Source organism: Cyrtonyx montezumae, unplaced genomic scaffold (assembly GCF_038088225.1).
Source record: "Cyrtonyx montezumae isolate F1298 unplaced genomic scaffold, pur_monq_1.0 scaffold_2, whole genome shotgun sequence".
NCBI lineage: Eukaryota > Metazoa > Chordata > Aves > Galliformes > Odontophoridae > Cyrtonyx > Cyrtonyx montezumae.
Window position 1 is genome coordinate 57,396,501 of NW_027071936.1, and position 25,390 is coordinate 57,421,890.

Genomic DNA, 25,390 nt, shown 5'->3' on the forward strand with positions numbered 1-25,390 from the left:
GAGCAGAGAGGCTTCTTTCTGCAACAAATGCATTTGGACAGGTCGAGAACATAAAATATGATGCAACAATGATGATCAAGTACATGAATGGCACGATATAAAAACAAAGTTCAGGTACCATCTGTAACCTGGAGCTAGTTAGAAAGCAATGCACTGGCTGTCCACCTGCTAGTTTCAAATGAGGAAATAATTATTTGCAAGCCTGCAGCCTTCTCTTTCACTTTTCCACGTCATTAGGACTACATTCAGATTGTCCCATGCAATTGCAGGTCATAAGAGGATGGAAAAGGGAAAAAAAAGTTCTGTATACACACGAACGACCCTCTATGTTTTGTTCATCTCCCTTCTTCAACTTCTATCAACAAGAAAGCAGTATATATTATAAACAAAACCACACTCAGACATCCAGTAAATCAACTGTTCAAGAACTACGTCATTTTGTTGATAAAAAGAAGGGCATACCTAGAAGCTTCATATCAGATGACTTCTATTTCTTCAACTTCTTCAAGCATTTCTCTCAGCATCTGCATGTTTTGGTCGATTTTCCGTTGACTGAGCCAGTGCAGGTATATGCCATGTAACAGAACACGCATGGCACTGCAAAACACTGAGCAGACTTTTCATGGAGTGAAAACCATAGGGTGATCATCTTATGCTGCTGGTGCCTCCCCTCAAAGTCGCATCAGTGATTCAAGGTGCTGTTTGAATCAAGTTATGTTTTTCAGATGGTGTGCTACTGCACTTTGCTAAGGCTGAGAATGGATCCACAGTGATGCTGATTTTTAGTGATGAAGTGTGCTCTGCAAATATTTTAGTTGGTAAAATGAATCCACGTGTTTCTAGCAATACAAAAATACTTACCAAATAAATAATTGGAACTATGTGTCAAGCTCTTTCTGAATATTCACACCTCAAATATGCTGATCTAGGACACACAGAGGAACATTAACAATTGTAGTACTTGCTCTTAAAAGCAAAAATATCAGACAATGAATACTGGATCACAAAATGTATCAGAATTTGGCCCTATTTTTACTGGAGAAACGGATCAGGATAGACATATGATACAGCCAGAATTTATTATATAGAGACACGATACAGCGATAATTTGAGAAAGTCAAACAGAGCCTTTCAAATAAAAAAACCCTTATATTTCCTTGTGGAAAGGTTTTCTTATTCTTAACCTTCTCATTGCCAATCCTGGCTTTTATGATGGATGCTCCAGTCCTCCTATACAGTAATGTAGAAGTGATTTTTGTATAAAGTAACTGTTGATTAAAGGGCACTGTGTAGGGTCTAAAAATTAAGCACTATATTTTTATCCAGGTTTTAAGTCTATATACAAAAAAAACCCCAAAAAATTATGTGTGCACCATAAATACCTACTTGTATGTCTACTTAGACACAAGTGTTACACAGCTGTATGCCTCTATCCATCTATAAACAAGAACGTGTCCTTGTGTAATGTCGATGAGGGGTCTCCTTTTGCATTATAGTAATGAACTGAAAAAAGACTACATATCTTTATCACAACCCATAGGCGTACAGTGAATGTCAGCATACTCCATATTTACTTAATGTCTGGAATTCAAGGTCTTTGTCAGTTATTGGAGAAGTTACAGATGGAACAACACATAAGGAAGATTGAGGAGAGCCTTAGCGAGATACTATTTACATAATTTTTGCATGTTTTCTTCATTGCCTTTTGCAGAGCAGCCCTGCACAGGGAAATGCACAGAAACGACCTGTGTTATCGCCACGCAATCCCACAGACTGAAAGAATCCTCAGACAAACAAACAGTAGTGATCTCTGCTCATTTTTACCTGCCTGAGTCTGAAAACGCCCCAACAAATGAAAATGACTATGCCCATTTGATCTTTCTGCAGTGAGCTTGCTATTCCTCCAGCTACAGATGTGGGGGAATGAATCCCCAGAAATAGATACATTCACTGGAGAATACATGTATTTTGATAACGTTTGAAAAAGCACAAATTGTGTCACAAAGATAATCAAAGGACGCTAAGAATATTTATATTTACACACTTAAAACCTTAAGCAAGCTTTACAACCTTAGTTCTTTGATTAAAGTCAGAAAGATCCTTCAGTTGACAAGACTTTGCATCAAGAGCTAACAAACAAACAAGTAAAATGTCAGTGCAATAACACATGCCCCTGATACCAACACAGTTCTAATCACTTATTGTGGGCAGACTCAAATTGCACTGTTCATAACAGATTCTGCACAAACCCAACTCCTAGACTTTGGCTAGTTAAGACTCTCCCCAGATGTGTACTGCCCACTTCCACCTATAAATCACAGTGAGTCTTTTCAGGTAGTCTGTACAGGAAAGTGTTCATCTCCCCTCATTCACTTTCCCTTTTTTCTTTCTTCCTATTGCAGAAGGCACAGGTGGAGAGACTGCTCCCCCTCCCCACTCACCAGACTTCTGTTTGCTGCAAAGACCCTTTTTCAGCATTTTGCATTGGGCATCACTGATGCACGGTTCTATGTGGAGAATATAGAGGATGTAACAATGAGGTCAGAAGTTGTGCCAGGGGAGATTTAGATTAGACCTGAGGAAACATTTTTTCTCTGAAAGAGTGGTCAGGCACTGGAATGGCCTGCCTAGGGAGGTGGTTGAGGCACCATCCCTAGCGCTGTTCAAGAAGCGTTTAGATGAGGTGCTAAGGGATTTGATTTAGTAGTTGGGTAGGGATAGTGATAGGAGGATGGTTGGACTAGATGATCTTGTAGGTCCTTTCCAACCTTATGAACCTATGAACATATGAGGTGACTCCAGAGAACAACTTTGCAAGATATTAGGAATACAGGTAATAGCAAGAAAAATCCAAAAGGAGTAGGAGAACATTAGATTTCTAGCACTATTATGCTCTTACACCAAACTCATCAAAGGATAAAAGTAAAATTGATCAGGAGATTTCTCCTTCTAGCTACTGCAGAGAAAAAGGAGAGGAGGAAAAACAAAAACTTGAAAATCTGAACTACTACATCAATAGAGAGGAGGCCAATGCAAGATCTCCTTCTGAAAAGGTTCACTTCCTTCAAAGCCTACCCTCGGGTGGATCTACAATGACTTATCAGTGATGCATGTGTCCTAGTCCTACACCTCTGCAGGGAGACAGCCACTTACAAGGACTGCTGCTCAACAAGCTATTTGCATTTTCATTTCCCCCATTTATCATAGGAATGTATTCAAAGTTAATGAATCAGTCCAAGCTTCTTTATACATATTTAAGGGCTTTTCAAAAGAGCAACCTACATTTCAGAAATGTTGGGAAATCTTTTATTCAGTCAGGAGTAACCGCACTTTAGTTAGTCCTACAGCCATATTCTAACAAGAAACCTTCCTGACTTCCAGACTTGATAATCATAATTCCTTCTAACAGCGCTTCCAGTAAGACTGTTTCATTATTCAGAGAAACTCTGGGCTGAATTGATTTACCTCATTTCACCACAAAGTTGCAATTCTGGAGATATCTCCATATGGAAATCCTGAGAAATGAATTTCTCTATAGACATATGCAGTTTTAAATGCTGACAGATTTTTCTATTTAGAATATCTCCAATTAAGCTCCAACTAAAGATTTTGCAAAATGAGATGAAGTGCTAACAGAACAAATATAGCCACGAAATGAGATCCATATATTCTAATCCTACAAAACAAAGTTCACAGAGGGAATAGGAATCAGTGCCAATAGATACATTTCTCAACTTCAGTCCTCCTAAACATGCATTTAAATAGGAAAAAGTGAACTCTAAGCCTGAGGGAATTCATTTATGCACATTTCCTTTTTCTTATCTCTGCTAATGGCAGGTACAATAACTTCAACACTAGGAACAGTGGAGGTCAAGGTAACGTTCATAAAATCACCTGAGGAAGATGCCTGTGATCTGACAACACACATTACCTATCGTGACTTCTGTACTCTCAACTGAACTAACTCAAATATGGAGGGCAGGGGCATGGGATTATGTAACAGAAATATTTTCGACAAAGATATGTCTAAGGAGCCAACTTCTGTACATTGAATTTTATTTTATAGTTACTAGGAAACTGTACTGCATCAACAATTCATATAGGAGTTAAACATCTTTGACTGTTATATGACTCAATCGTGGTACACAGCATTGCTCTACTATTAAAAGCATACCTTAACATGGGGGTGGGGAAGGGAAGATGGAGTAAAAGGTAACAAAACAGTAAGATTTTTTTTATTTCTAGCAGGATTTGAAAGAATAGAAATGATATTCCACTCCTATCGTAACCAGCAAAATCCCCAGGAACATACAGCAAAAACAAAGAACTAATCAACCTATTGATCATGACAATTTGCCAAAAGCTGTACAGAAAACCTGCCAACAAAATCAGAGAGAGAAAAAAAAGAACAAGTAAAATAAAAAAGCTTCAGATCAGTAATAACAGGGCTTCATTTAGAAACTTGCAGTGTATAAACAATTTGATTTCCTTAGGCTTTAGCTGAAGGCCTAAATTAAGCATGCAATACATACTTAGAGTATTTTTTTCATTTGCTTTAACATTAATTTCAAGACAATGCTGAAATTACGAATTTATGCCCAGCTTTTTATAACCAACCAAGAGAAATTTAGTTTGTATGCTACAGCAACTGTGGAAATCAATTCTTAATCTATGACCTTGTTTACCGCAGCTTGAAGCCTTGCAATAAATAAATGCCTTGAGCCAGAAATAAGAAACATTTGGTGAATCAAAGAGACAAATAACACAAATCTATATGTGTATATACAGCATTAGAAAGGTCATATAAAATACAATATTGGCTCTTTTCTTGCTGTAACATAATAACGTCTGAAAGGCAGGACACAGTAATTGGCTGCATTAATACCCAGGTGGTGAACAGGCGTGAGTACCTATTTTCTTTTCAAGTGACAATGTTCATCTTTGTAGAAGATTTCTTGTAGCCTGATGCTTTTTCTTTTTCTGAAGAGCAATATTCTCTGAAAAATACCCATTTTCTTTGTCCTAGAAGATGTAAGGACTTTCTGTAAAGCACATTTAAGATTCCTTGTGAAACTGCTCAGTGTTTCATCACTCACAATAGAAAAAATAATAATAATATTGCCAGTGCTCACATTTACCTACCCTCAGACATAATCCTTTCTTCTCCTTTCTAAGAGAAACTTCTCAAATTCTCACAGTCTATGTTATTACTTGTTTCTCCACAAGCATTACTAAAACAAGCGTGACTTCAATAGCACTACTCACAGGAATATAAACTAAAAGTATGCATCAATATTAACAGCACTCACTTTCTGAAAACAAATCAGTACCTCTTCGAAAGCACAACTTGAAGTGCAGCCTCACGAGTGCTAAGTAAAACAGACAAGAACTGTCGTGGGAATCACAGAATTGTAGGGGTTGGAAGGGACCTCTAGAGATCATAGAGTCCAACACCCCTGCCAAAGCAGCTCCCTAGCCCAGGTTGCACAGGTAGGCATCCAGGCTGGTCTTGAATGTCTCCAGAGAAGGAGACTCCACCACTTCTTTGTCACCCTTACTCTAAAGAATGATGCAAAACACTTGTTAGTAAGAATCACATCCCAAGGAGATTCTCTCAGACAACAGCAGTGTTTTACAGGTACACAGTTCTGGGAAGGAGCAGGCACTAACGCTGCAGTCTGACGTGGGGACACCAGAGCAGCAAGCCCTACCCAAGTACCCCGTTATGTAATATCTGGCACTTCATATGCCAAGTCTAAAAATTAATTCTTTCAATGCTCAGTTTCTAAAGTTTCCTCTTAGCTACTGACACAACCTTCCTTTAAAGACAGTTTGTTCCAATTCCAGGAGAGTTGCTCAGCATTTTAATCTAGGTAAGAAGAAACTACTTCCGAGCAACAAAACAACAAATTTACATTATAATGTGCAGCTAATTATAACCAATGACCCTTTCAAAATTATTTAAGATTCAATACTTGTGAAATAAAGCAAAGTATTCACTGATGGTTCTGTATCAGCATAAATGACTAATTAATCAGGAAGCTCAAAAGATAAAGAATTTGATTTATTATAAATACAGGGGCTCGCTCTCATGAAAATGATTTGCACTGCAGTTCAGGACATGTATTGATTTATGGCACTACTTGTAATTCCTTTTTATTTTTACATTTAATATCAAGTGAAAAATGGATTAAAAGTTAACTAAAGCAAGTCACATTCCCAATATAATTTCATTTAATTCCACAGCAGTACTCAGACACTACCTACATCCTAGCATTGCACTAACAGAAAACATAAAGAACTGTTTTGAAAAATCTGAAGATTACTTTGGCCAAAATTACAGAAAGAATGGCTATTCTTGCCTGACTTTTCATGATTTAATGATACCTGGTATCTGTTGCTGAGACAAAATGAACACAACTCAAATCCAGTTCAGCTGGAAACAATTGGGAGAGTCAAAAAAAAACGTTTCTGAAGATAGATTAGGAACTGATTATGTCACAGGAACCCATCACAGAGGTAGTAAGGGAGAGAATAAGAATGTATCTGTGGTCATATAGCGGACAAGGAAGGCTCTTCATGCCTTTGCTGTCAGCCACTGCAGAAGGCATTCTGCTTCCACTGAACCCACCCAGCCACTTCACCTGTCCTGACAGCTGTTTCTGGCCAGAAGGAGCACTCACTGCACCACATCAGATGCCCACAACAAGGTTTATAGACGTATTGCACTACATTCAAACTACACAATGCAGTAAAAAAATTATAGCACATATTTTATGAATGAAATAAAGAAAAAATCCCATGCATAATGTGATTACACTGAGATTAAATTGCTTAGAACTCTCTCACCCAATTGAAGTCCTCCAAGTCTGCCCTTACCAACACTAAGGATTACCTCTTTCAGTATATTTGCACTGAGGATTTTTGAGGACCCCTCACATGTGTTTTTATATATGTCAATGCACAGGTGAAGGAAGAATCACTATGACAGAGATCAGAAAAAAACATGTTTCTCATTCACTAGTAATCAGCGTGGTTCTCCAGCTTATCTTAGGTTGTTGGGGTCATTACTGGAGCTCCAGGGTCTCCAGTAAGACCATCACACAGCTGCCTGAACAGGAATACAATTGCTCAGTCAGTTATTACAGTGTCTGAATTACGTTTCATCAGTATTTGCCAGAAAATGGTGATTAAGGGCAATGTGAGAATGCTTTCAACATAAAGAATGCTTTCATAGTGTGGAAGATCTACTAGGTCTAACTTCAACTCCAGGGTTAGCTAAGACAAACGGTGCTCCTCAGGGTACAACAATAAATGAATTATCATCGAGTGAACACCCTTGGCACTTGGGTTTCTCTTCCAGCTGCTGTTGCCTGTGCTGACCAGCCATCACCATGACCCCATGTTCCCCCTCTTTTATTACAGCCACACATCACCTGTTGTCTGCTCCTTGACAGAAACATTGCTCCAGGCACAAACCTGCTCCTTCTCATGTGTTTACAGAACCAGCTGTGCTGAGCAACCCCCAGTGCTACTGCAACACCAATAACACAAATGATGTACATCTAACCATGACTTATGGCAGAGCTCAACAATATATTCAGTTAAATAGGTGCAAAGTTCAAGTTGATGGAAATTTTTATTCATGAAGCAAAGGTTTTTCCTATTGTGTTACCATATCCTTTAGTACAAATCCTCTTTCATGTTGTTTTCTTAAATCACCCATTAATTCTGATGCATTGCCGCTATTACTACAAATAATTGACTCAGAAGAAAGACAAGTATTTTCCCAAGTAGTTTTGTCGGACATTCTCTTGCTATTAAGCATTTCTTCCAAGCCAGGCAACACACAGAGGAAGTCCCTGAACTCAGATGGCTGCAGTTCGGAAGATACATAACAAAAGATGACTAAAAGACATCTGTTTCAGTCCCTGAGGGGCACGGGAGGGACTGATCCACACTGTACTTACTATCCACTTCCTGATGGGTGGATATAAAATTAAAACCCACCTCCAGATAGCTACAAAAAAAAGGCATGCAACTGTAAGTAATTAGAAAAGAGAGCAGAAAGTATGGGATACTTAGCACTGAAACATGGTCTTCTAAGACACTCAGTGAGCTTTGATAGCTCTCTCTGACAGCCTATGAGAAAGCTGGGAAATCTTTTGAAATCCAGTGGTGTGCTACCACTCATGGATGTCTGAAACTGCACGTGTAATCTCAGAGAACTGTTGATGAAGGCTATTAATTTTCTTTACTGAACTTTTAACTAATTGCTGGCTTCATACATAAATCCCTGTCCAAAAACAGTGTTCTTGTTACAAGAAGTGAACCATCTGGAGTTCTGCAATTTTTTTCATCCACAGTATTAGAGGTCAGATGGAGCTGAGTGTTCAGGAGAGGATTTGGAACCAACTACAGAAGAATAAGAAAAATCAATTCAAACACAATCTGACAGAGGAATTAATATCAAAATGGAATTCCAATATCATTTAAGAATTTTTGGTGGTTAAATCTGAATTATATACAGAAATGTAATAGTTGTAGCAAGATTGCACTGCTACAGAGCAGCACTGGGAGGCATCATGACCATGATTCCAACCAGTGAAATTCTTAGGAATATTTGTTTTGAACACAAGTTTGATGTTGAAGTTTACATTTTAAAAGGTACCTCTGTGGTTTCAGAGAAGCATTAAGACAAGGCATTTATCCTGTAACAATCATTTAGTTTCATATTTTGTTACATTTGACAGCTCTCACGGGGAGCTAAATCCTAATCTCTGCAGCTACTACCATTACTGAGAGAAAAATAGTAAATCAGGTTCAGCAGTGGCCCAGTTCTGTTGAGCAACAAGGAGAGGCTGCCCCACATCCTCCCAACACCACACATAGAGGCTAAATCTTGCTGGCAGAAGGACCACCTGCTAGTAGAAATGGGGAAAAATCATTCCTGTGCATACTCAGGTACTACCCAGTCCTTCTCAATCTCAAAGTTCAGACAGTAGAAGCTATCAAAAGCAAAGTTTAAGATTTTGCTATTCTACCCCCACCTGCTGTGGAGTCCTCCAGACAGGAGCACAGGACACAAAGGCAATGAGAGACACTCTACAAAAAGAGTGAAGGAGAAAACTGAACAGATAATGAATTTATCTGTTGTATTTCAAACAATACCATGATTGTCACAGAATGATGGTCAAAGTTACCAAGCACTGCAGGTTAAATGTAGTGAAAGGCTTTGTCTCAGAAAGTCTTACTGGGACCAGAAAGATGTCAAGAATGCACAAAAGATGTGTGCACACTAAGCTTATATCTTCAAAATTTAGTTTTTATTTACAGGAAACCCTTTAACAATCCTATGTTTCAATAACAGAACATGCAGTTTCCCTCAAAAGTATCTTCTATTTGAAAAAGGCAGATCAAAGAAAATACATTTAAAATTAAATGTGAGACCTCATACTAATTAGAGAAAAGCAAGGGTACACAATCACAGAATTGTAGGGGTTGGAAAGAACCTCTAGAGATCACCGAGTCCAACACCCCTACCAAAGCATTTCCCTAGCCCAGGTTGCACAGGTAGGCGTCAGGTGGGACTTGGACATCTCCAGAGAAGGAGACTCCACCACCTCTCTGTGCAGCTGTGCCAGTGCTCCATCACTGCACTGTGAAGAAGTTCCCACACACATTTGTGCGGAACTTCCTATGCTTCAGTTTGTGGCCATTTCCCCTCATCCTATTGCCACACACTACTGAGAAGAGTCTAGCCTCATCCCTTTGTCTCCTGCTCCTTAGATATTTATTGATGTGGATCAGATCCCTTTTGAATCTTCTTTTCTCAAAGCTGAACAGACCCAGGTCTCTCAGCCCTTCCTCATAAGAGAGGTGTTCCCTTTATCATCTTTGTAGCCCTACGCTGGACTCTTTCAAGGAGATTCCTGTCTTTTTCGTACATACACCAAGTCGTAATATAAATAAATACGTAAAACATATAAAAACATTGCAAAGCAAGAGCTTCATTCGTTTAACTTGCCCTGTTTCATGTACCCATTACCATCCTCACAACATTTTTTCTGATAAATGAGTCCTTAGAAGCAATCTGCTGTTCTTGTCTGGGTCATTCATTCCCCATTCTTGTGAAAAGATGCCAATGCCTATGTTTAGCGAGTGAAACAGATCTCAGTACAGCCAACTATAAACACACAGACTCTACCTTGCCCAGCTTACAGCACAAGCAAAATATGAGAGAATCATAATCCTTAAGATTGGAAAAGACCTCTAAGATCATCAAGTCTAACTGCAATCCATCCCCACCATGCCCACCAGCCACATCCATCATTGCCACTCATCCAGGGTTCTTGAATACCTCTACTTAGGTAGAAAAATACCACAACAAGGAAAACACCAGAAAATAATGATCCTTACCAGTGTGAAATCATCAGCATTGTGGAATGAAAAAAATTATTACATGCAGACAAATCACAATTCAATTTGCTGTCCAGCTTCTGTTGCCCTGAGTTCCTCAGATGTGTCCATCTCAAAGCCACTACAATCTGTGCTCTGAACTTGTAGCATATTTCTCCATGAGTTATAAGAAACCACACTCATGCACCACTCACACCAAAAAAATCATTGTTACAGGGGTAGAGTTAATTACCTAGCTCACCAGTGAGCTTGGCACTGTCTTTGCACCATCAGCTGTATAACTGCAACAGGGGAAGTACACAGGCCACAGCATGACCTGCCCACTGTGCAGGTGCTCAGCAGAGAAAGCGTGCTATAAAAATGCACCAATCTGGCTGCAGCTTCCCCACAGTGTGCTCTGTACCTTTAGCAGACACTGCACTGAGGGAGAATTCACAATTCTGATTGATTTAGCACTGAGATTCCTCTGTCATGAAATTACAACATTGCTGCAAACAAATTACAAAATCACGAGTCTTCTAAAAGGAACAGGTATCCAGATCAGTGCTTTTGTTCAGAATTTTCCTCTACTGTTCCTGTCATAGAAAACAAACAGGACCTTGTCTTCCCAGCTCCAGTCAGAAATTGAATACAGCGTATCATTCTTTTCTACTTAATTAGAAATATAAGCCTTATTTTTTTTTTCCTCCTTTGGCACATCACAAGGCAATATAAATGGCACTATGTCCGTCAGCACTACACAAAAATATCACAGATAAGCACTGGTAGACAATGCTACAGTGAATTCCATAAATTCCAGCCATCTTTGCCCTAGAATTCCAGCTAACATCTCAAATTCAGACATCTTTCTTCTGGAAGTTCAATTCTATTTTTGTATGCATACCTCATACTGTTTTCGCAATATTCCATCTCCTGAAATGCTTTCAGTGTCTGTTCAAGTACTTCACTACAAAATAAAGGTGAGAATTCCCCAGAGCAGTTTTACCTGGGTGCTCAAAACAAAATAACCAAATGAGTTAAAAAGTTACTGATGGTTTTGGAGGATCATTTTCTTGTTTGCTACTGGCACAGAAATTGTTAAAAACAAATAATTTATATTACCTGCATCACAGAGTATTCTAAAGTCTCAGGCAGGACTGCTGTGTGCAAACAGAAAAATGTATCAGTAATTGTAGGGCAAATAGTTCTAAAGAAAGGAATTCAGATGGAATAGTACGGAGGATGGTATATTTCCGAATTGCTTTACACTGATGGTACACGGACTACTGGGAAAGAAAAGGAAGGCTCACCATTATGATTATCGAGGAGTGCTGATGACTCCACTAGAAAGGGACCTCCAACAAGAGATCCTTCCCCAGTGGTGGTCAGCCCTTAAATGGGGTCTGGGAGAGGTGGAGCCAGACCCCACCCCTTCCCATCACACAGGTACGTTACCTTCACCTGTGCCCCTGCGGCTGACTCAGTACTTGTCTCAGGTGATCAATCAGTGGTTCAGGCCGTGATTCGACAGTTCCCATACAGCAATGAGTTCCTTCTGTGTGAACACTGAAACCCCTACAAACACCACTAATAGGAACTAAATAAATACATACATAACTTTTTCCGTACACGTTTTTATATAGCTGCTAATTAGCAATAATGTCCTGGTCCCCCTAGAGGTGGATGGAGGACATAAACCCCATCTTCCATAAAGCCCTGGAAGATAGGTGACAAATTCATCCCTACGGCCACCATAATACTGAACAATATCATGCTGGGAGCCCACGATAACTACATGGCAAAACGACAACAGCACTTGCACAGCCTGATACTTGAGTAATGAGTTCTCATTTCTGATAGCTTTGGTTCCTCAGTCTCCCTTTCACTTACAGATGCCAATGACAAAGTTGTGATAATAAGGAATTCCCTCCACTACATCTCAATCATTTATTTCTAGAAGTCTGGCACATCAAAATATTTCTAAGTGCATTAAATAAGCATTTGCTTTTGAACAGCCTAACAAAACTTCTTACTGATGGAATCTACATTAGGTTCAAATCTGTCAGGGAAATGTTTTGCAAGAGATACCTCCAGCAGATCTGAAGAAGCAAAGCCACTTGCATATAGAGACCTATATTATCTTCACAAACAGAAACAAAGTTTTAGCAAGAGGAGTACCCAACTGGGTCCATGCACAGCCCACAGTGTTATTATTCAACACAAGCCTCCTACAGCCTCAAACCAACTCCACGAGGTTCAGCCAAGGCATCATATATATGCTCTCCAAGGACTGATTTAACTTTTCTATGCTCTCAGTCCTTGGACACAGCCAGCAAGGCTGTAAAATCACTAGGATATAATGGGAGGTAAAGAAGGAATAATCACATTGAAGCTCACAGGACAGCAGTCTAAACCTACAAATGCTGAAGCCTTTTCTCATGTGACCAGTCACACTGGAAATCAACAGAATTACTCATACAAGTTAGGGCTCCAGGATCAAGGTTCTGAGGATTATCCTGCCATATTTATTCATACTCTGGCTAACGCCTTGTCTTACAAGTACATTCCTTTAGATCACCATTAATCAAGGTAAATATGCAAAAAATCAGGCTTTAAATTGATTACGATTTTAACACATTCAAAAACAAAGACAGATGCAGCAGGAATGAAATGCAATGTGAGAGAAGCCCCTTTCCATATTTTTTGTCTGTACTGTTTTTTTAACTGTATTTTTATATTTCAATTTAAAATAGAGTTTAATGGTGCTAAACTGTGCAGCTGCCTCAAAGATCTGAGTGACCTAGTAGAAGATTTGGGCTGAGTGCTTGGCTCAGTGTACACGGGTGTGTGGGAAGCAACCTCAGGACCTCATGGGGGTTTGTCAGTGCCAGTGAGAAGCTCACAATCTGCACTGCATTCGGAAAGGCTGAAAAATAATCAACTCCACAGTAATTTATTAGCACTATAAAAATGCCAAATAAGGTGATTAGCAAATATGTCCAATGTTATAATACCTAATGCAATGGATTGTCATCATGATCAAGCTTTTAAACTGAATTTATGATTTAGTCACAGTTTATTTCCCAAGAGGACTCTACTGCTGATTTTACCTATGAACAAAACCTTGCATTCCTTGTTTCACTGACAAAAAAATAAAAATTGTAAATAAGTTATAATGGAATGAACAATATTCTGAACCGTATCATTCAAACAAAAGACAAGAAAAACCTGGTTAGGAAAAATAACTCTTTCAGATGTCGTGGAAACTAAGAACACTAGATTTGAATTGTTCCTTTGTTATCACACCTGCTTACAAACAGCCACATAAGCAGAGTTAAACAGACCTGCAGGCTTCAACTACAAATGATATAGAAATTTTTTACAAAAGCATTTGAAGCTGCAAAAGTGATTCACCATAGCCTAAGATCTTTGCTAAGCCTTTGTTTCCATTTTCTGTATTACATCTGTATATTTCAGAGATTTAAATTCATCTGAAAACAGAACAGTACTCTCTGTATTTGAAGTATGAAACACTTAAATAAACCCAGGAATATACATGAAAAATTCATTTGTCACGGGTAAAAGCATCAATTATTTTTTTCTGAAGACTCATATCAGTTACATAATTTGAGAAGAAATAATCTACCACGTATCTTCTGGTTTAGGTGACAACTACCTATTGCAACTGCAACAATGCATACACCATGCTTTCATACAGCGTAGGATGTTGTGTGTCTAACTTCAGATAGACCGATTTCATTAATTGCAAAATAATCTAAAAAAGAGCATTAGTTTACCAGCTTAATGAGTGTTAATATCTAAATTACATAGTAATTATGGAAAGAGAAAATGTTAAGATACGGCTTTACAACAGAAACCTAATCGTTCATTTAGATACTGGAAACCAACATTCACTTTCTTATCAATTTTTGGTGCATTTCAAAGCATGCCTCCTGGTCTAGTGCTCTAAAGCTCCTCTTGTACACATGGCTGCCATCAGTAACTGCTCTTTTGCATCACATTCACAACCAGACTGCATTCAGTTATCCGCATGCTACTTAATAGATGTGTATGTACATAAAGCATCCGCAAAGTCTCCGAAAACAAAACAGTGCAAAAAGAAAAAAATACAAGAGTGCCATCCAACCAAAAAGCATTACCAAAATGTGACAGCAGTCAAGCAGAATAATGCAACCTCAATGAATCCAGCCCACGCCGCTTTATGGCACATAAAGTGATTATCTATCAAAGACTGGTGGTTCATTCAAGACACAGGGGCAGTCTCCATCCAACAGTCTGTCCTGGCAGCAACAACTGCATGGACAGAGACTCATCACCCACTCACCTCCAGAAGTGACCTCTTCCGAACTGGGTTGAGGAACATTGGCAGGACAATGTGGGGAAGCTTGCATTGCTGCTGCCCTTGCTATACCTCTCCTGTGGAGAAATAGAGGACTCAATTTCCAGGGCTGTCAGCCAGCACCTTCCACATTACAAGTGAAGGAAAATGAAGCTAATACATTTTGGGGTGTAGTGCCGAACCCCTGTTTGCTACTGTAGTATTTCACATCTTCTGTGGAGCTCCATTTGTCTGCTTGGACAGCAAGCTGGATTCTTAGGTTCGTGAGTTGATGGTACTCTTACCAGTTACCTATACAGCAAGCTGAGATGTGACAGTTAATCAATGTTACTAGGTACATAGCCTAAATAAAATAAAATAAAATACATTAGGAAGTGATGCTTAAATTAATCCCTCAACCCAGACTTAACTACTACGTGCCATTGGGTAACTCTTCCTTCTCCCTCCCTTGCACAGTGACACGTTTCTTAAGTCTGTTCTTTACACATTTCCTTTGCAGATGATTACCACATGGATTAACCTAATTGAGAAGCAGTTCTTTTCCTTTTCATGTTCCACTCATTTCATATACTTATTTTAATTTCATATTAATCCAAATAGAGTTACCACCAGAATCAATCCTAAGAAAGACAGCTTTTAAAGGGAAAAAGAAAACCTTCCTCTATCCTCATGCTTTCCAGCTAGGCCAGCAGTTTTCAGCCAACAGTTTTCAGTGTATCATTTACAAATGATTTGTATATAACAAAATGCAATGCATTAGAGAGAAAAAGAGACAAGAAAAAAAAATATCTGAAGTATATGAATAAACCATTCTTTTGAATGTGTTTATGAATGCAATGTTTTACAATTTCAAAAACAATTCTCCAAAGCCTTACTGAAATAAGTATGTTTGCTTCCAACAGTGATCTCTGTGCATCTTTCAGCAGTACTACAATGCTTTCTGTTGGAGGAAATGCTGTCAAGTGTATGACCAACCCTTTTTGTCCAGTAGTAGCGTGCAATGCATACCGATGTTCATGGGCAGGAACAATTTCTCATAATTAACCAGAATGGTATCAGCCTTTGTTGCATTTGCAAAGTTAAGCAAACAGCAACGTTGACTTTGTGACTTAATTGAGAGTTAAGATAAAGTCTGTAAATGTGAGTTTTAGATATACTTCAGAGCTGCTGAAAACCATGGGCAGCAAGCAAAAAAATATAAAAATAAGGTTAAGGAGCTTTGCAAAGAAAAAAAAACGTATCCACTTTTATTATGTCAATTGCTCAAACTCAGACATTTCACTAGACGTGTGCTGAAACATGAATGCAGAGGTAAACAGAATTTTTCATTGTTTATTTGGACTAAACAGATTCACATATCACATACTTCACCAACAAAGATGCCACATGGCATTTTCTAAATTCTTATTTTGTGGCCTTTCCTTGTCAAAACTGCATACTGTATTTCTCTTTGCAAAGTTCCTAACTTCCAGCATAAAAAGCAACAAAACAATTTATTTCTGACTAGATAGTAACCTTGGATTATGATCATGGCTTATTAAGGATGATGATTATAAGCAGAATTTGGCCAGGATATTTGGATGAGATGTCTCCAAGACAAATAGTAGCATTGGTTTACATATGTAATATATACTATACATATATCTATATTAATAAGCACTATATATAATACTATATATTTAGTAAGCCCAATATGTAAATAAAAAGCAAGATAAATTAATCTGGCTTAAAAACACAAGACAAAGACTGCATCCTGAGTACTACATGAGTGTTACGTTTACTGCCCAGGTTGCTGTTTCATTGGGAGTGTTGGCTGAGGCCATCACTGAAATCTAAGAATACAAAAATACATATTCACTGTGCTATATTCTCAATATTTCAGAGGTTCTAAGACAATGAGATGCTTTAACCACATAGATTACTGTGACCACAAAGAAATGCCCACAAAGGCCTGTTTTAAGTCTTTGTGCACAGGTCTACCTAGTTGACTATACAATCAAAAGACCAGAAATGAGGAAAAATGCATTGAGCAAAAATTACACTTTTGCTCCCTAGTCATATGAGGAAGCAATTCTTCTAAGTAACAGGAATTTCTGTAAGTGTATTCTTTTTCTTCAGGTGAAAAACACTAGGAATATCACAAAGAATTGTCATCGAGGAACCCTGATGACTTTAGGTTTTACGTATGACCTAAGCCACCTCAGAGTCACAAAAAAAACTTCCTGAAAGTGACCACAGTTCACTGATAATCTAGATGTTCTGGTAACAAATTTCTTACATGACAGAGAGAAGAACTCAAATTCTTTGAAATCTTTGAGGATAATTTCTAACAATCCCTTGAAAGCACTGGTAGCAGTGGAACCAGGGTCCATTCAAAACCACTAGCATTACTTTCTTTACCCACCCTCAAATGCAAACCAGTACAAGCTGCAAGTAAAAGCACGAGTTTCACACAGCAATATGAAACAGACTCAGCACGGTCTTTTGTTTATTTTAGTAATCTTCAAAAATATCAAAGGCCAAGGCTTTGACGCTTTGAAGGTAAGCTGTATTTGTTCCAAAAGCAAGCCTTAAGCATTCAAAATGCATTAAATGCATCAAAGGGCCTTTCCTTTGCTTACATCCTATGGAATTTCTTCCTGTAAGTTAATTATTGTACCTCCCCTGCAGTCCATGTATCCCAAGCATTTCAAATTACACTTTAATAATATGGGATAATTCGTAAACATGGACTCATTTTCACTGTCTGCGAGAGCAGTTCATAGACTGAAAACCGTTTCCTCACGTAAGAGTGATGTATTCTCCAGTGACCAATTAAAGCTGAAAGTTCTTCCATGACAGAAGCGCATGCTGCTTTTTAGGAAGAATTCACCTTGCTGCTGTATTCAAAGATGGAATTTCCCCTCAGTTTGAACGTCATTAAACTTTTTGGTGCATTGTGGTAAACAGGTTAGTTTTACGGAATTCCTTTTGTAAACCTCTCCTCCCTACTTGTCCAGCAAGATATTCTGTGAAGACATTTGCACCAAGAAATATGCTTCAGAGATCCAGAGCTCAAACAGGTGATATCTTTTCCCTGCAGCTTACTCACAAGAGGTTGGTATGCTTCCACCAGTGACTGAATCAGGAAATCCCCATTTTAAAACTGATTAAAGTGACAAACTCTGGATCTGCCACGCTGTATTTTTTTTTCTTCCTACAACGCATCTGTGCTAGTTCTTAAGACAGAGCCTTTTATTTGATACTGGGTTCATTTTTTTGAGGTAATGTTTCACTCCTGCAGTGATCATTAGCTACAGTGAGACCAGTCCACAGCTGGAAGTGAAGAATTTACCTAAATATTCTGTACAGACCATACACAAACACAAATTATATACCTTATTTTGCTACTGCTGCAATATGAATGTTTTTGAAACTCTAAAAGCATAATTTAGAGGAACAAGATGAACCTGTCAAATCTACATAAACCCAGAAGTATGAAAACAGGCAGCTGATCTTGAGGAATAATTACTATTTTGTGGAAAAAGTACATTTTCTACTTTTCTACAGATAACCCTGAAAAATATACGTAAAATAAATTTGTTAAAGGATTGCAAGTCTGTTACTGATGTTCATGAAATATCTTGTAATTTTTTTTTCAGAGTTTTAATTACACTTTTCATGCTAACTCTCCTATTAAAAGATCTTCTGGATAGCATTAATTTGAATTCTGCTGCAACATAAATTAATACAACTTAGACAAATTTATCAGCCCTTTAAATAGCAAACTGATAATGTGTCCACGCAGTATATACTTAAAAAGAAGAAAAAGACATACAATTAAAATCTGAACTACAATTACTTTGCATTTCAGAAAGTTAAAAGTAGCCTGAAGCAAGATTATTTCAAAGGGAAAATCTGGACAGAGCTTTGCTCCAGGAAAATCTATGAGAGTATTTAACAGAAAAAAAATAAGCAGAAATCATAAATCATATACAAGGAAGAGGCAAAAAGGTCAAAGAAAAGGAAATGAGTTTAAGCCTAGGTTATTATAAATTTGCATATGCTAAGCTCCTAAGGAAACCTGCAAACATTTTAGGAACGTAGTATTGAAATGGACAACTTTAATAGTATCCTAATTTTTTTAAATGTTATATTACCTGTGAGAATTTCCAAGTACATTTCCCACCCCATTGTGCGAAGAAATAAAATTTTAATTACAAATGATTATAATAAATATGGAGAACCAGTTCATTTGTTTACAGAATACATTTTAATAGACTAAATATATAGTTTGCAGATGAACAGGAATGCAGTAAGATTAACCAACACTTAAGAAATCCTCACAGTTTCAACTCCCAGGATTCTTTTATGGAGAAATAGCAGAACGTACCTGTATTTCCTGACATGTGTTTCCTGTAAGCTTTACAGGATCTAAGATTTATTAATATAACAAAATAAGGTCAGATTTCTAACTTTATTCTGGTTTTATTCTGGTATTGAATCTCTGAAGATTCAGTATACTGAAATTTCAAGAAAGTTTTTTCGTAAGCAACTATTTCACCACCCACTCTTGCACTGAGTCCTGAGTGAGATAAATTCTTAAAATAAATAAATAAATAAACACCAACAAAACTCTTGCAGAATCAAGCATAACATACTAAATACCCATGACAGATATACTACTGAAGACAAAAACAACTACAGTACTAAAGTTACCATACAACATAATTAGAAAAAAGACCTAGATGTAGTGATCAGTACTCTCATGTGAAAAACAAAAGTATATTTGTATATATAAGCAAATTTTAATGGACTTCATATACGTACATACAGTGCAGCTATGCACCATAATCCAATATCACTGAAGCCAATGGCAGATTCTTAATAGGCTTTGCTCATTGCTAAATCACAGTTACATAAAGGCTGTTAACAACTTGTCAGGAATTTAAAGAACATATATTTGTTATTGTATGGAAACATGGCTGTAAGTGTCCTTACAAAAAAAAAAGTATAACATTCTTTTAAAAGTCTCTCAGATTAGAAAAAATTATAATGGAATTAAAGACCATTATTTATGTAACATTCATTATTTCCAGTCACTTCCAATTCTATTTTTCATTCTGATAACAAGTGGTATACTTAAAAAATGAAGCCCCAAAAGCTTTTCCCTCACAAGAACAGGGTAAAAGCCTGAGCCCACACTCCAGACAAGACGTTAATACAAGCATGTTTTGCTGGGACTTAACCCACAACACCTGCCAGATCTCCTTCCATTTCAGACACCCTCCCTTGCCCCTGAGGTTCACATATAGACTGGCCAATGACTTCAAGGCCAAGACAATTTTGAGTTGCATCTGTGACCTTTAACAAAAACAAAAGAAGCAAAGACTGGAATAGGATGGCAATCCAGGATCTTGCTTTCATGCGTTTCAGACAAGGAACCAATGACAGTATTTCTGCCTGTTTATTTCTTCCCTCAGCACTGCTAAGATGTACATATATATCCCTGACCTCTCCCAGGTCTGAGCAGTGAGTATTATTTCCACAAAGAGAAACATCTAGAATTTAAAGCTCTGGGGCCCTGTTTGAACAGAGATGGAACAGTCGCCTTCTGGCAGGAATTAAAGCTGGTATGGAAATTTCAGAAAAGGAATTAAAGGATGGTCTGGAAATTGGCCAAAAGTAGATGAAAGTAACTTCAGCTGCATGAAAATACATACCAGAAGCACATGAAAGGGGGACTTGAAGGCAGACTACGAGGTTTAAGAAAGTATCTGCTGTTTGGGCAGAAGTCTGCATGAACCAAAGGAAAATGTAAATTATTCTTCTGAAATATTTAGTCCCCAAATATCCGTACTTCTTTGTGCAATTTCCACAGTCTTGGCCACATGTCAGACCTCTAGCAGAACAGATGTATTTGAGATTCTGCCCAGATTTTGAACTGTAATAATTGATCAGCATGTCCTACTTCAAGTGTTGTACGTTCCTAGAACTGAAGTTCAGATTCAGAAAACTTCAACTACCTATGAGTTAAAAGATATTAAGAACAGAGAAACTAAAGCATCCACCTGTTCAAAGCATTTTGGTTTTCATATTAACTCTGTTTTTAGTTTGTCTGCAATGCAGGAAGCCTCTCCTCTCTGAAACACAAGCTCATAAGTTTCAGTATCATTTTCCACTCATATAGCAGGGGAAGCCAGAGCAGGTCTTCTCTGGGACTCACCCATGTAAGCACTGAGCCAGGCCCTAAACAAGCCACCGTTTTACTGAAACAAAACATGACAAGTGAGTAGTTCTTAAAGCGGCCAGCTTCAAAAGAAGAAAGAGACCATCCCTTGCTATGATCTGGGTAACCTCAGAGCTGAAAATAGGTGATGTGGGAATTCTGAATTGGATAAAAGCTCCAGGGAACTGTTGTTTTATTGCTTATAAAAGCTATTAGGATGAACAGGCGCTTTGCCTCCTCTCCATTTCTGACCTGTGTGCTACAGCAGTACTGTCAATATACTCCATTCATCCTTCCATCAGTAAAAACACCTTTTGAAAAATAAAATAAAGACACATTGAGAAAACATCCCTGTGCTCCAACAGAAGGCCTCTCAGTGGGCCACAGAACAAAGCAGAGAAAAACACAGTTCTTTTGATAAATCATGAGAATCACTGCCTACAAGCTGTATGGCACAGGGCTTCCCCAAATGCCTTGTCCAGGAAAGACCAGGTACTTGGTGGAGCACAACAGTGCTTGAAACTGTGCTCATCCTCTGCTAGGGGCAGGTTTAACTGCCACAGCCTCACTCAAGTGTGTCTTTCTGTCACACATAAACTCCTATCCATCTACCTTTTGTACATATGACATGCAGGTGTTAGCCATACTGTTATACTTCACCTGACAAGCATATATGGGGATTCACTTAGATAATATGACCTCAAAATCTGGAGTCAGAAGCTCCAGACTGCACTGAGTTTTGAGAAGAATACTTGCACTGCTCAGTTTTGAGAAGAAAGCCAGCAAAGTTCCTTCCTGCTCAGTTATTCAGACCCTGTTAGGGTGATAGAGCATACATTTTAGGCATTTAAAAGTCAAATTTTTTAGCGATCACACTGAAGTTAGGAGCACTTCTAACATAGAAATTCACACTTCGAACATCAGCAAAATTCAGATACTGTTTTCTTTTTAGTCTTAAAATTTCAGGAGATTTTGAAGTTATTGGATGCATTAGTATCTTGAAGACTCACGAATGTATACACTAATTTGAACAATTTATAAATGGAGATGTCTGGAGCTGATATTACTTAGCACGAGGAATACCAATATCTTGGACATATTTGCAGCATTTCAGGAAAGGAAATGGCCAAAGTAGGATTTGTTAAATAAAACTTCAAATTCAATCGCTAACAATAATATGCCAGTCATAAAAACTGAATTCAATCACTAAAACATGAAACAAAGGAACAGCTTCCTGTGCTAACCTCAATATAACTACATGTATTAAGTCCCATCTGTAATAACCAGGCTGGTGTTTGCTCTGTGGAGTCTGAATTGCTAATTCCTCCCATATACACCAACTTCTCAGCTTTCAGGAACAGAAATCGTTTTCTATCTAAATATACTTACACTTAACAATCAGAAATGAATCCCTGTGTAAACAAGCTCCATGTTGGTAATCATCTTTGTTAGTATTTATTAATGGGGCAGAAGCACTGCAGCTTTCCACGTTCACATTTAACATTGCTGTTAACACCATTATCCAGGTACATCCAGGATTACAGTAAAACATTTTTCCAATACGCTTGTAGCCCATGTTTCCTCCTTTCCTTCTACTGTGCTCATATAACATTAAAACCTTCAAAAAATGTGAGTTTGATGAGGTATTATGGTCAGGATCACTAAGTACATCTTCGCAACACTGAGACACTGACATTTCTGGTGCACATGTAACAGCTGACACAAACTATGGGGTTCTGGTGACAGATGGCAGCTTTATCCCTGCACAAGTCAGCACTGCTCACTGCAACCTTTGCTCTCAGAAGGCAGGTGTGATGATTCCTTCTCTGCTAGCAAGGGACAAATTAAAAAACTGGCCACCATGCTGGCACAACGAGGGAGGTTGCAGAGCCTCCCTCCTTGCAGTCTTCAGAAGCCATCTGGACACGCTCCTGGGCACCCTGCTCTGGGTGTCCCTGCTGGATCAGGGTTGGAACAGATGGGCCCAGACGTCTCTGCCAATCTCAACCATTCTGTAGTTCTTTGACTTTCTGAAGAAGCTGGAATCAGGCTGGCAGGCTGACCAGTGCCATTCCCACTCCTGTCCTCTCTGCTGACACTCTGCTTGTCATAGGACAGGCTGCAACACGTTTCCAAGAGAGAGGGAGAAAAGCAGGCAGCTCGTACCGCAGCTCTCCCTGAATAAAGAACAGTTTGCCTCCAATAACTGCATGCACTAGCAGTTCCAAACTAAACCCCAACCTTAGAATATCTGGAAGTTAGTTTGAAGGTACAAAAAAGCGCAAGAAACTTTCTCAATATTTCTACCTAACCAAAAAAAATCAAGATCAAAACAACAACCAAGCATTTATACTCTGGACAAATCACATTCTGCGTTCCTTTCTGCAAGACGCTTCAAAGTTCAAGCCACAAAAAAACCTTCATTTGCACATACTGTAAATCCTTGCAGATGCTCAAAGTTGTAATAGATCTGATCATCCCGTGCTCATCACCAGCACAGGACGATCAGAAATGCAGGGACACTGTTTCTCACACCCACTGCATATAGAAGGCTTCATTCCAGACACAGCAAATCTCACCTCCCAGTTCAGCAAACACTGATGGACGTAGAACAAAACAGACTGCAAATCAGATGGGACATACAGTACCCTACGATCAGGCTTTTACTGTTCCATCTCCCAATGCTGAAACTTGTAATAGTCACACTAATGGTTGTACATTCCCATTTCAAGTGTAGCATCTGGTCGGAACAGACACACATGGCTTGGGTGCAACATATACACAAATGCACACCACACAAAGAAAATCATGCTTCGTGTTGCTGGGTCTTCTTGGATATTGGATATACATAAATAGTAGAACAGATTTATACTATATGAGAGTCTCACCACAATCACAATTTCCTGAAGAAGAGTTAAATAGGACAAATTAAAAAAAGAAAGCAAATAAACCTCTGGCTCACGTTTAACCCTGTCTTTCCCAAACAACAATGCAACAATCGAGAAGAAAGAAGTGTGTGTGACCAAGATCTGCGTGGCAAGCTCTACACTCCAGCCTTATCTCTGGAAATCACATATTAGTAAGTCGATTAGCAGAAATTAGTAATGCCTAATGCTGAACTACTGGCCAATTTCCAAGTTATTTTATTTGAAAGAAAGACCCTCTGGCAGAGTTATGAAGTTGGCATTCGGTGCTTGGGAACAAGGTGTTCATTTTGACCTAAAATCTATGCCTGTAAGCAATGCAAAGGACCACCTGTCCATATGGCCATTTTTTGATTGTCAGCATCAGGTGTCCCAGAAATTTCTTTAAGATGAGCAGTAATTCACAGCTACCTATTTCAAAGTCACCATATATGCCAATTTCACTTTGAGATTAGATTAGATTGTTTTGATTAAAAAGAACATGCTTGACCTAATACTACCGTTCCAAACATGACTACAGAACCCACGGCTGACTTCATCTCCTACTGGTTATTCCGGCAATGCTGACCTGCATGCAGAAATGAAAGATATCAAATCAAACCAGGTGCCAAAGTTTACTCACAGCATGAAGAGACATAGCTTTGTGTGCTACAATGAAAGCCTGCTTTCCTCTGCACTGCCCGGTCCACTGTGCCTATTTGTTGCATTTTATTTACTAATTATTGTTACTGAATTCCTTAGTTGAATTTTCCTCTTTAATATATAACAGTACCATAACAAATATCTCAAAAATTATTAAATAAGGATATAAATAGTCTGATTTACAGTCTGATCACATTCTGGAAAGGTTTAAGAACTTTTGCCAACTTCTGCTGAAACCATCGAAAGTTAATAGAACATAAGGTTTCACTGACTGGACAAAAGTTTAGAAATCAATTGCTGAAATTTGCAGAGCAGCTCGCTGTTTAAGATCTATCTTGATTCTATTTGAACACACCTTTAACATTTCAGATTATGGATAAATAGTATTGATCTAAAAAAAATACATCTTTTCCACTTTTATTCTTTTTTTCCCAGAACAGAGGATGGTATGGCTGGCTTCACAGCAACCAGCACATCACTAGGCAGCATTAAGTTCACACTTTGTGTGAATGGTCTCATTCTGCATTATCATTAACTTCTTGTGGTGCCTGGGTCACATCTACAACAAAAGCACTATGCACTGGAAGAATGAAGGTGACAATTACTTTAGTTCTATTCAGATTTGAGCTGAACTAGAATCAGAGGATAATAAAATACTTCTGACCTTTCTTCTGTACTTTGTTCTTAATTAAAACACACGAGTGGCATTACATCACACACAGATGTTTCTTTTTTTTTTTAAGCAGATAAATGTGAAAGGCACTGCTGTATTTTCTGATAGCGACTGCAAACCTCATCATATTAAAAATTCACAAAAGTTACTGAACTGTGTGACACAGTAAGCTGAAAATTTTTATT

At 38.3% G+C, this 25,390-nt stretch overlaps 1 protein-coding gene across 5 annotated transcripts in view; it reads right to left on the reverse strand.

The window, feature by feature from the left end:
• Window positions 1–25,390, reverse strand: part of PPP2R2C (protein phosphatase 2 regulatory subunit Bgamma) — a 167,572-nt gene that overhangs the window by 85,687 nt on the left and 56,495 nt on the right. For 2 of the 5 annotated variants that reach the window (XM_065735821.1, XM_065735820.1), the window contains exon 2: window positions 14,744–14,835. The exons of 2 other annotated variants lie outside the window; for them this stretch is intronic. In XM_065735821.1, the coding sequence (XP_065591893.1) occupies window positions 14,744–14,810 (67 nt within the window). In that variant the 5' untranslated portion in view covers window positions 14,811–14,835. The remainder of the gene's footprint in view (window positions 1–14,743; window positions 14,836–25,390) is intronic. One more of the 5 variants, XM_065735825.1, reaches the window with a different exon arrangement.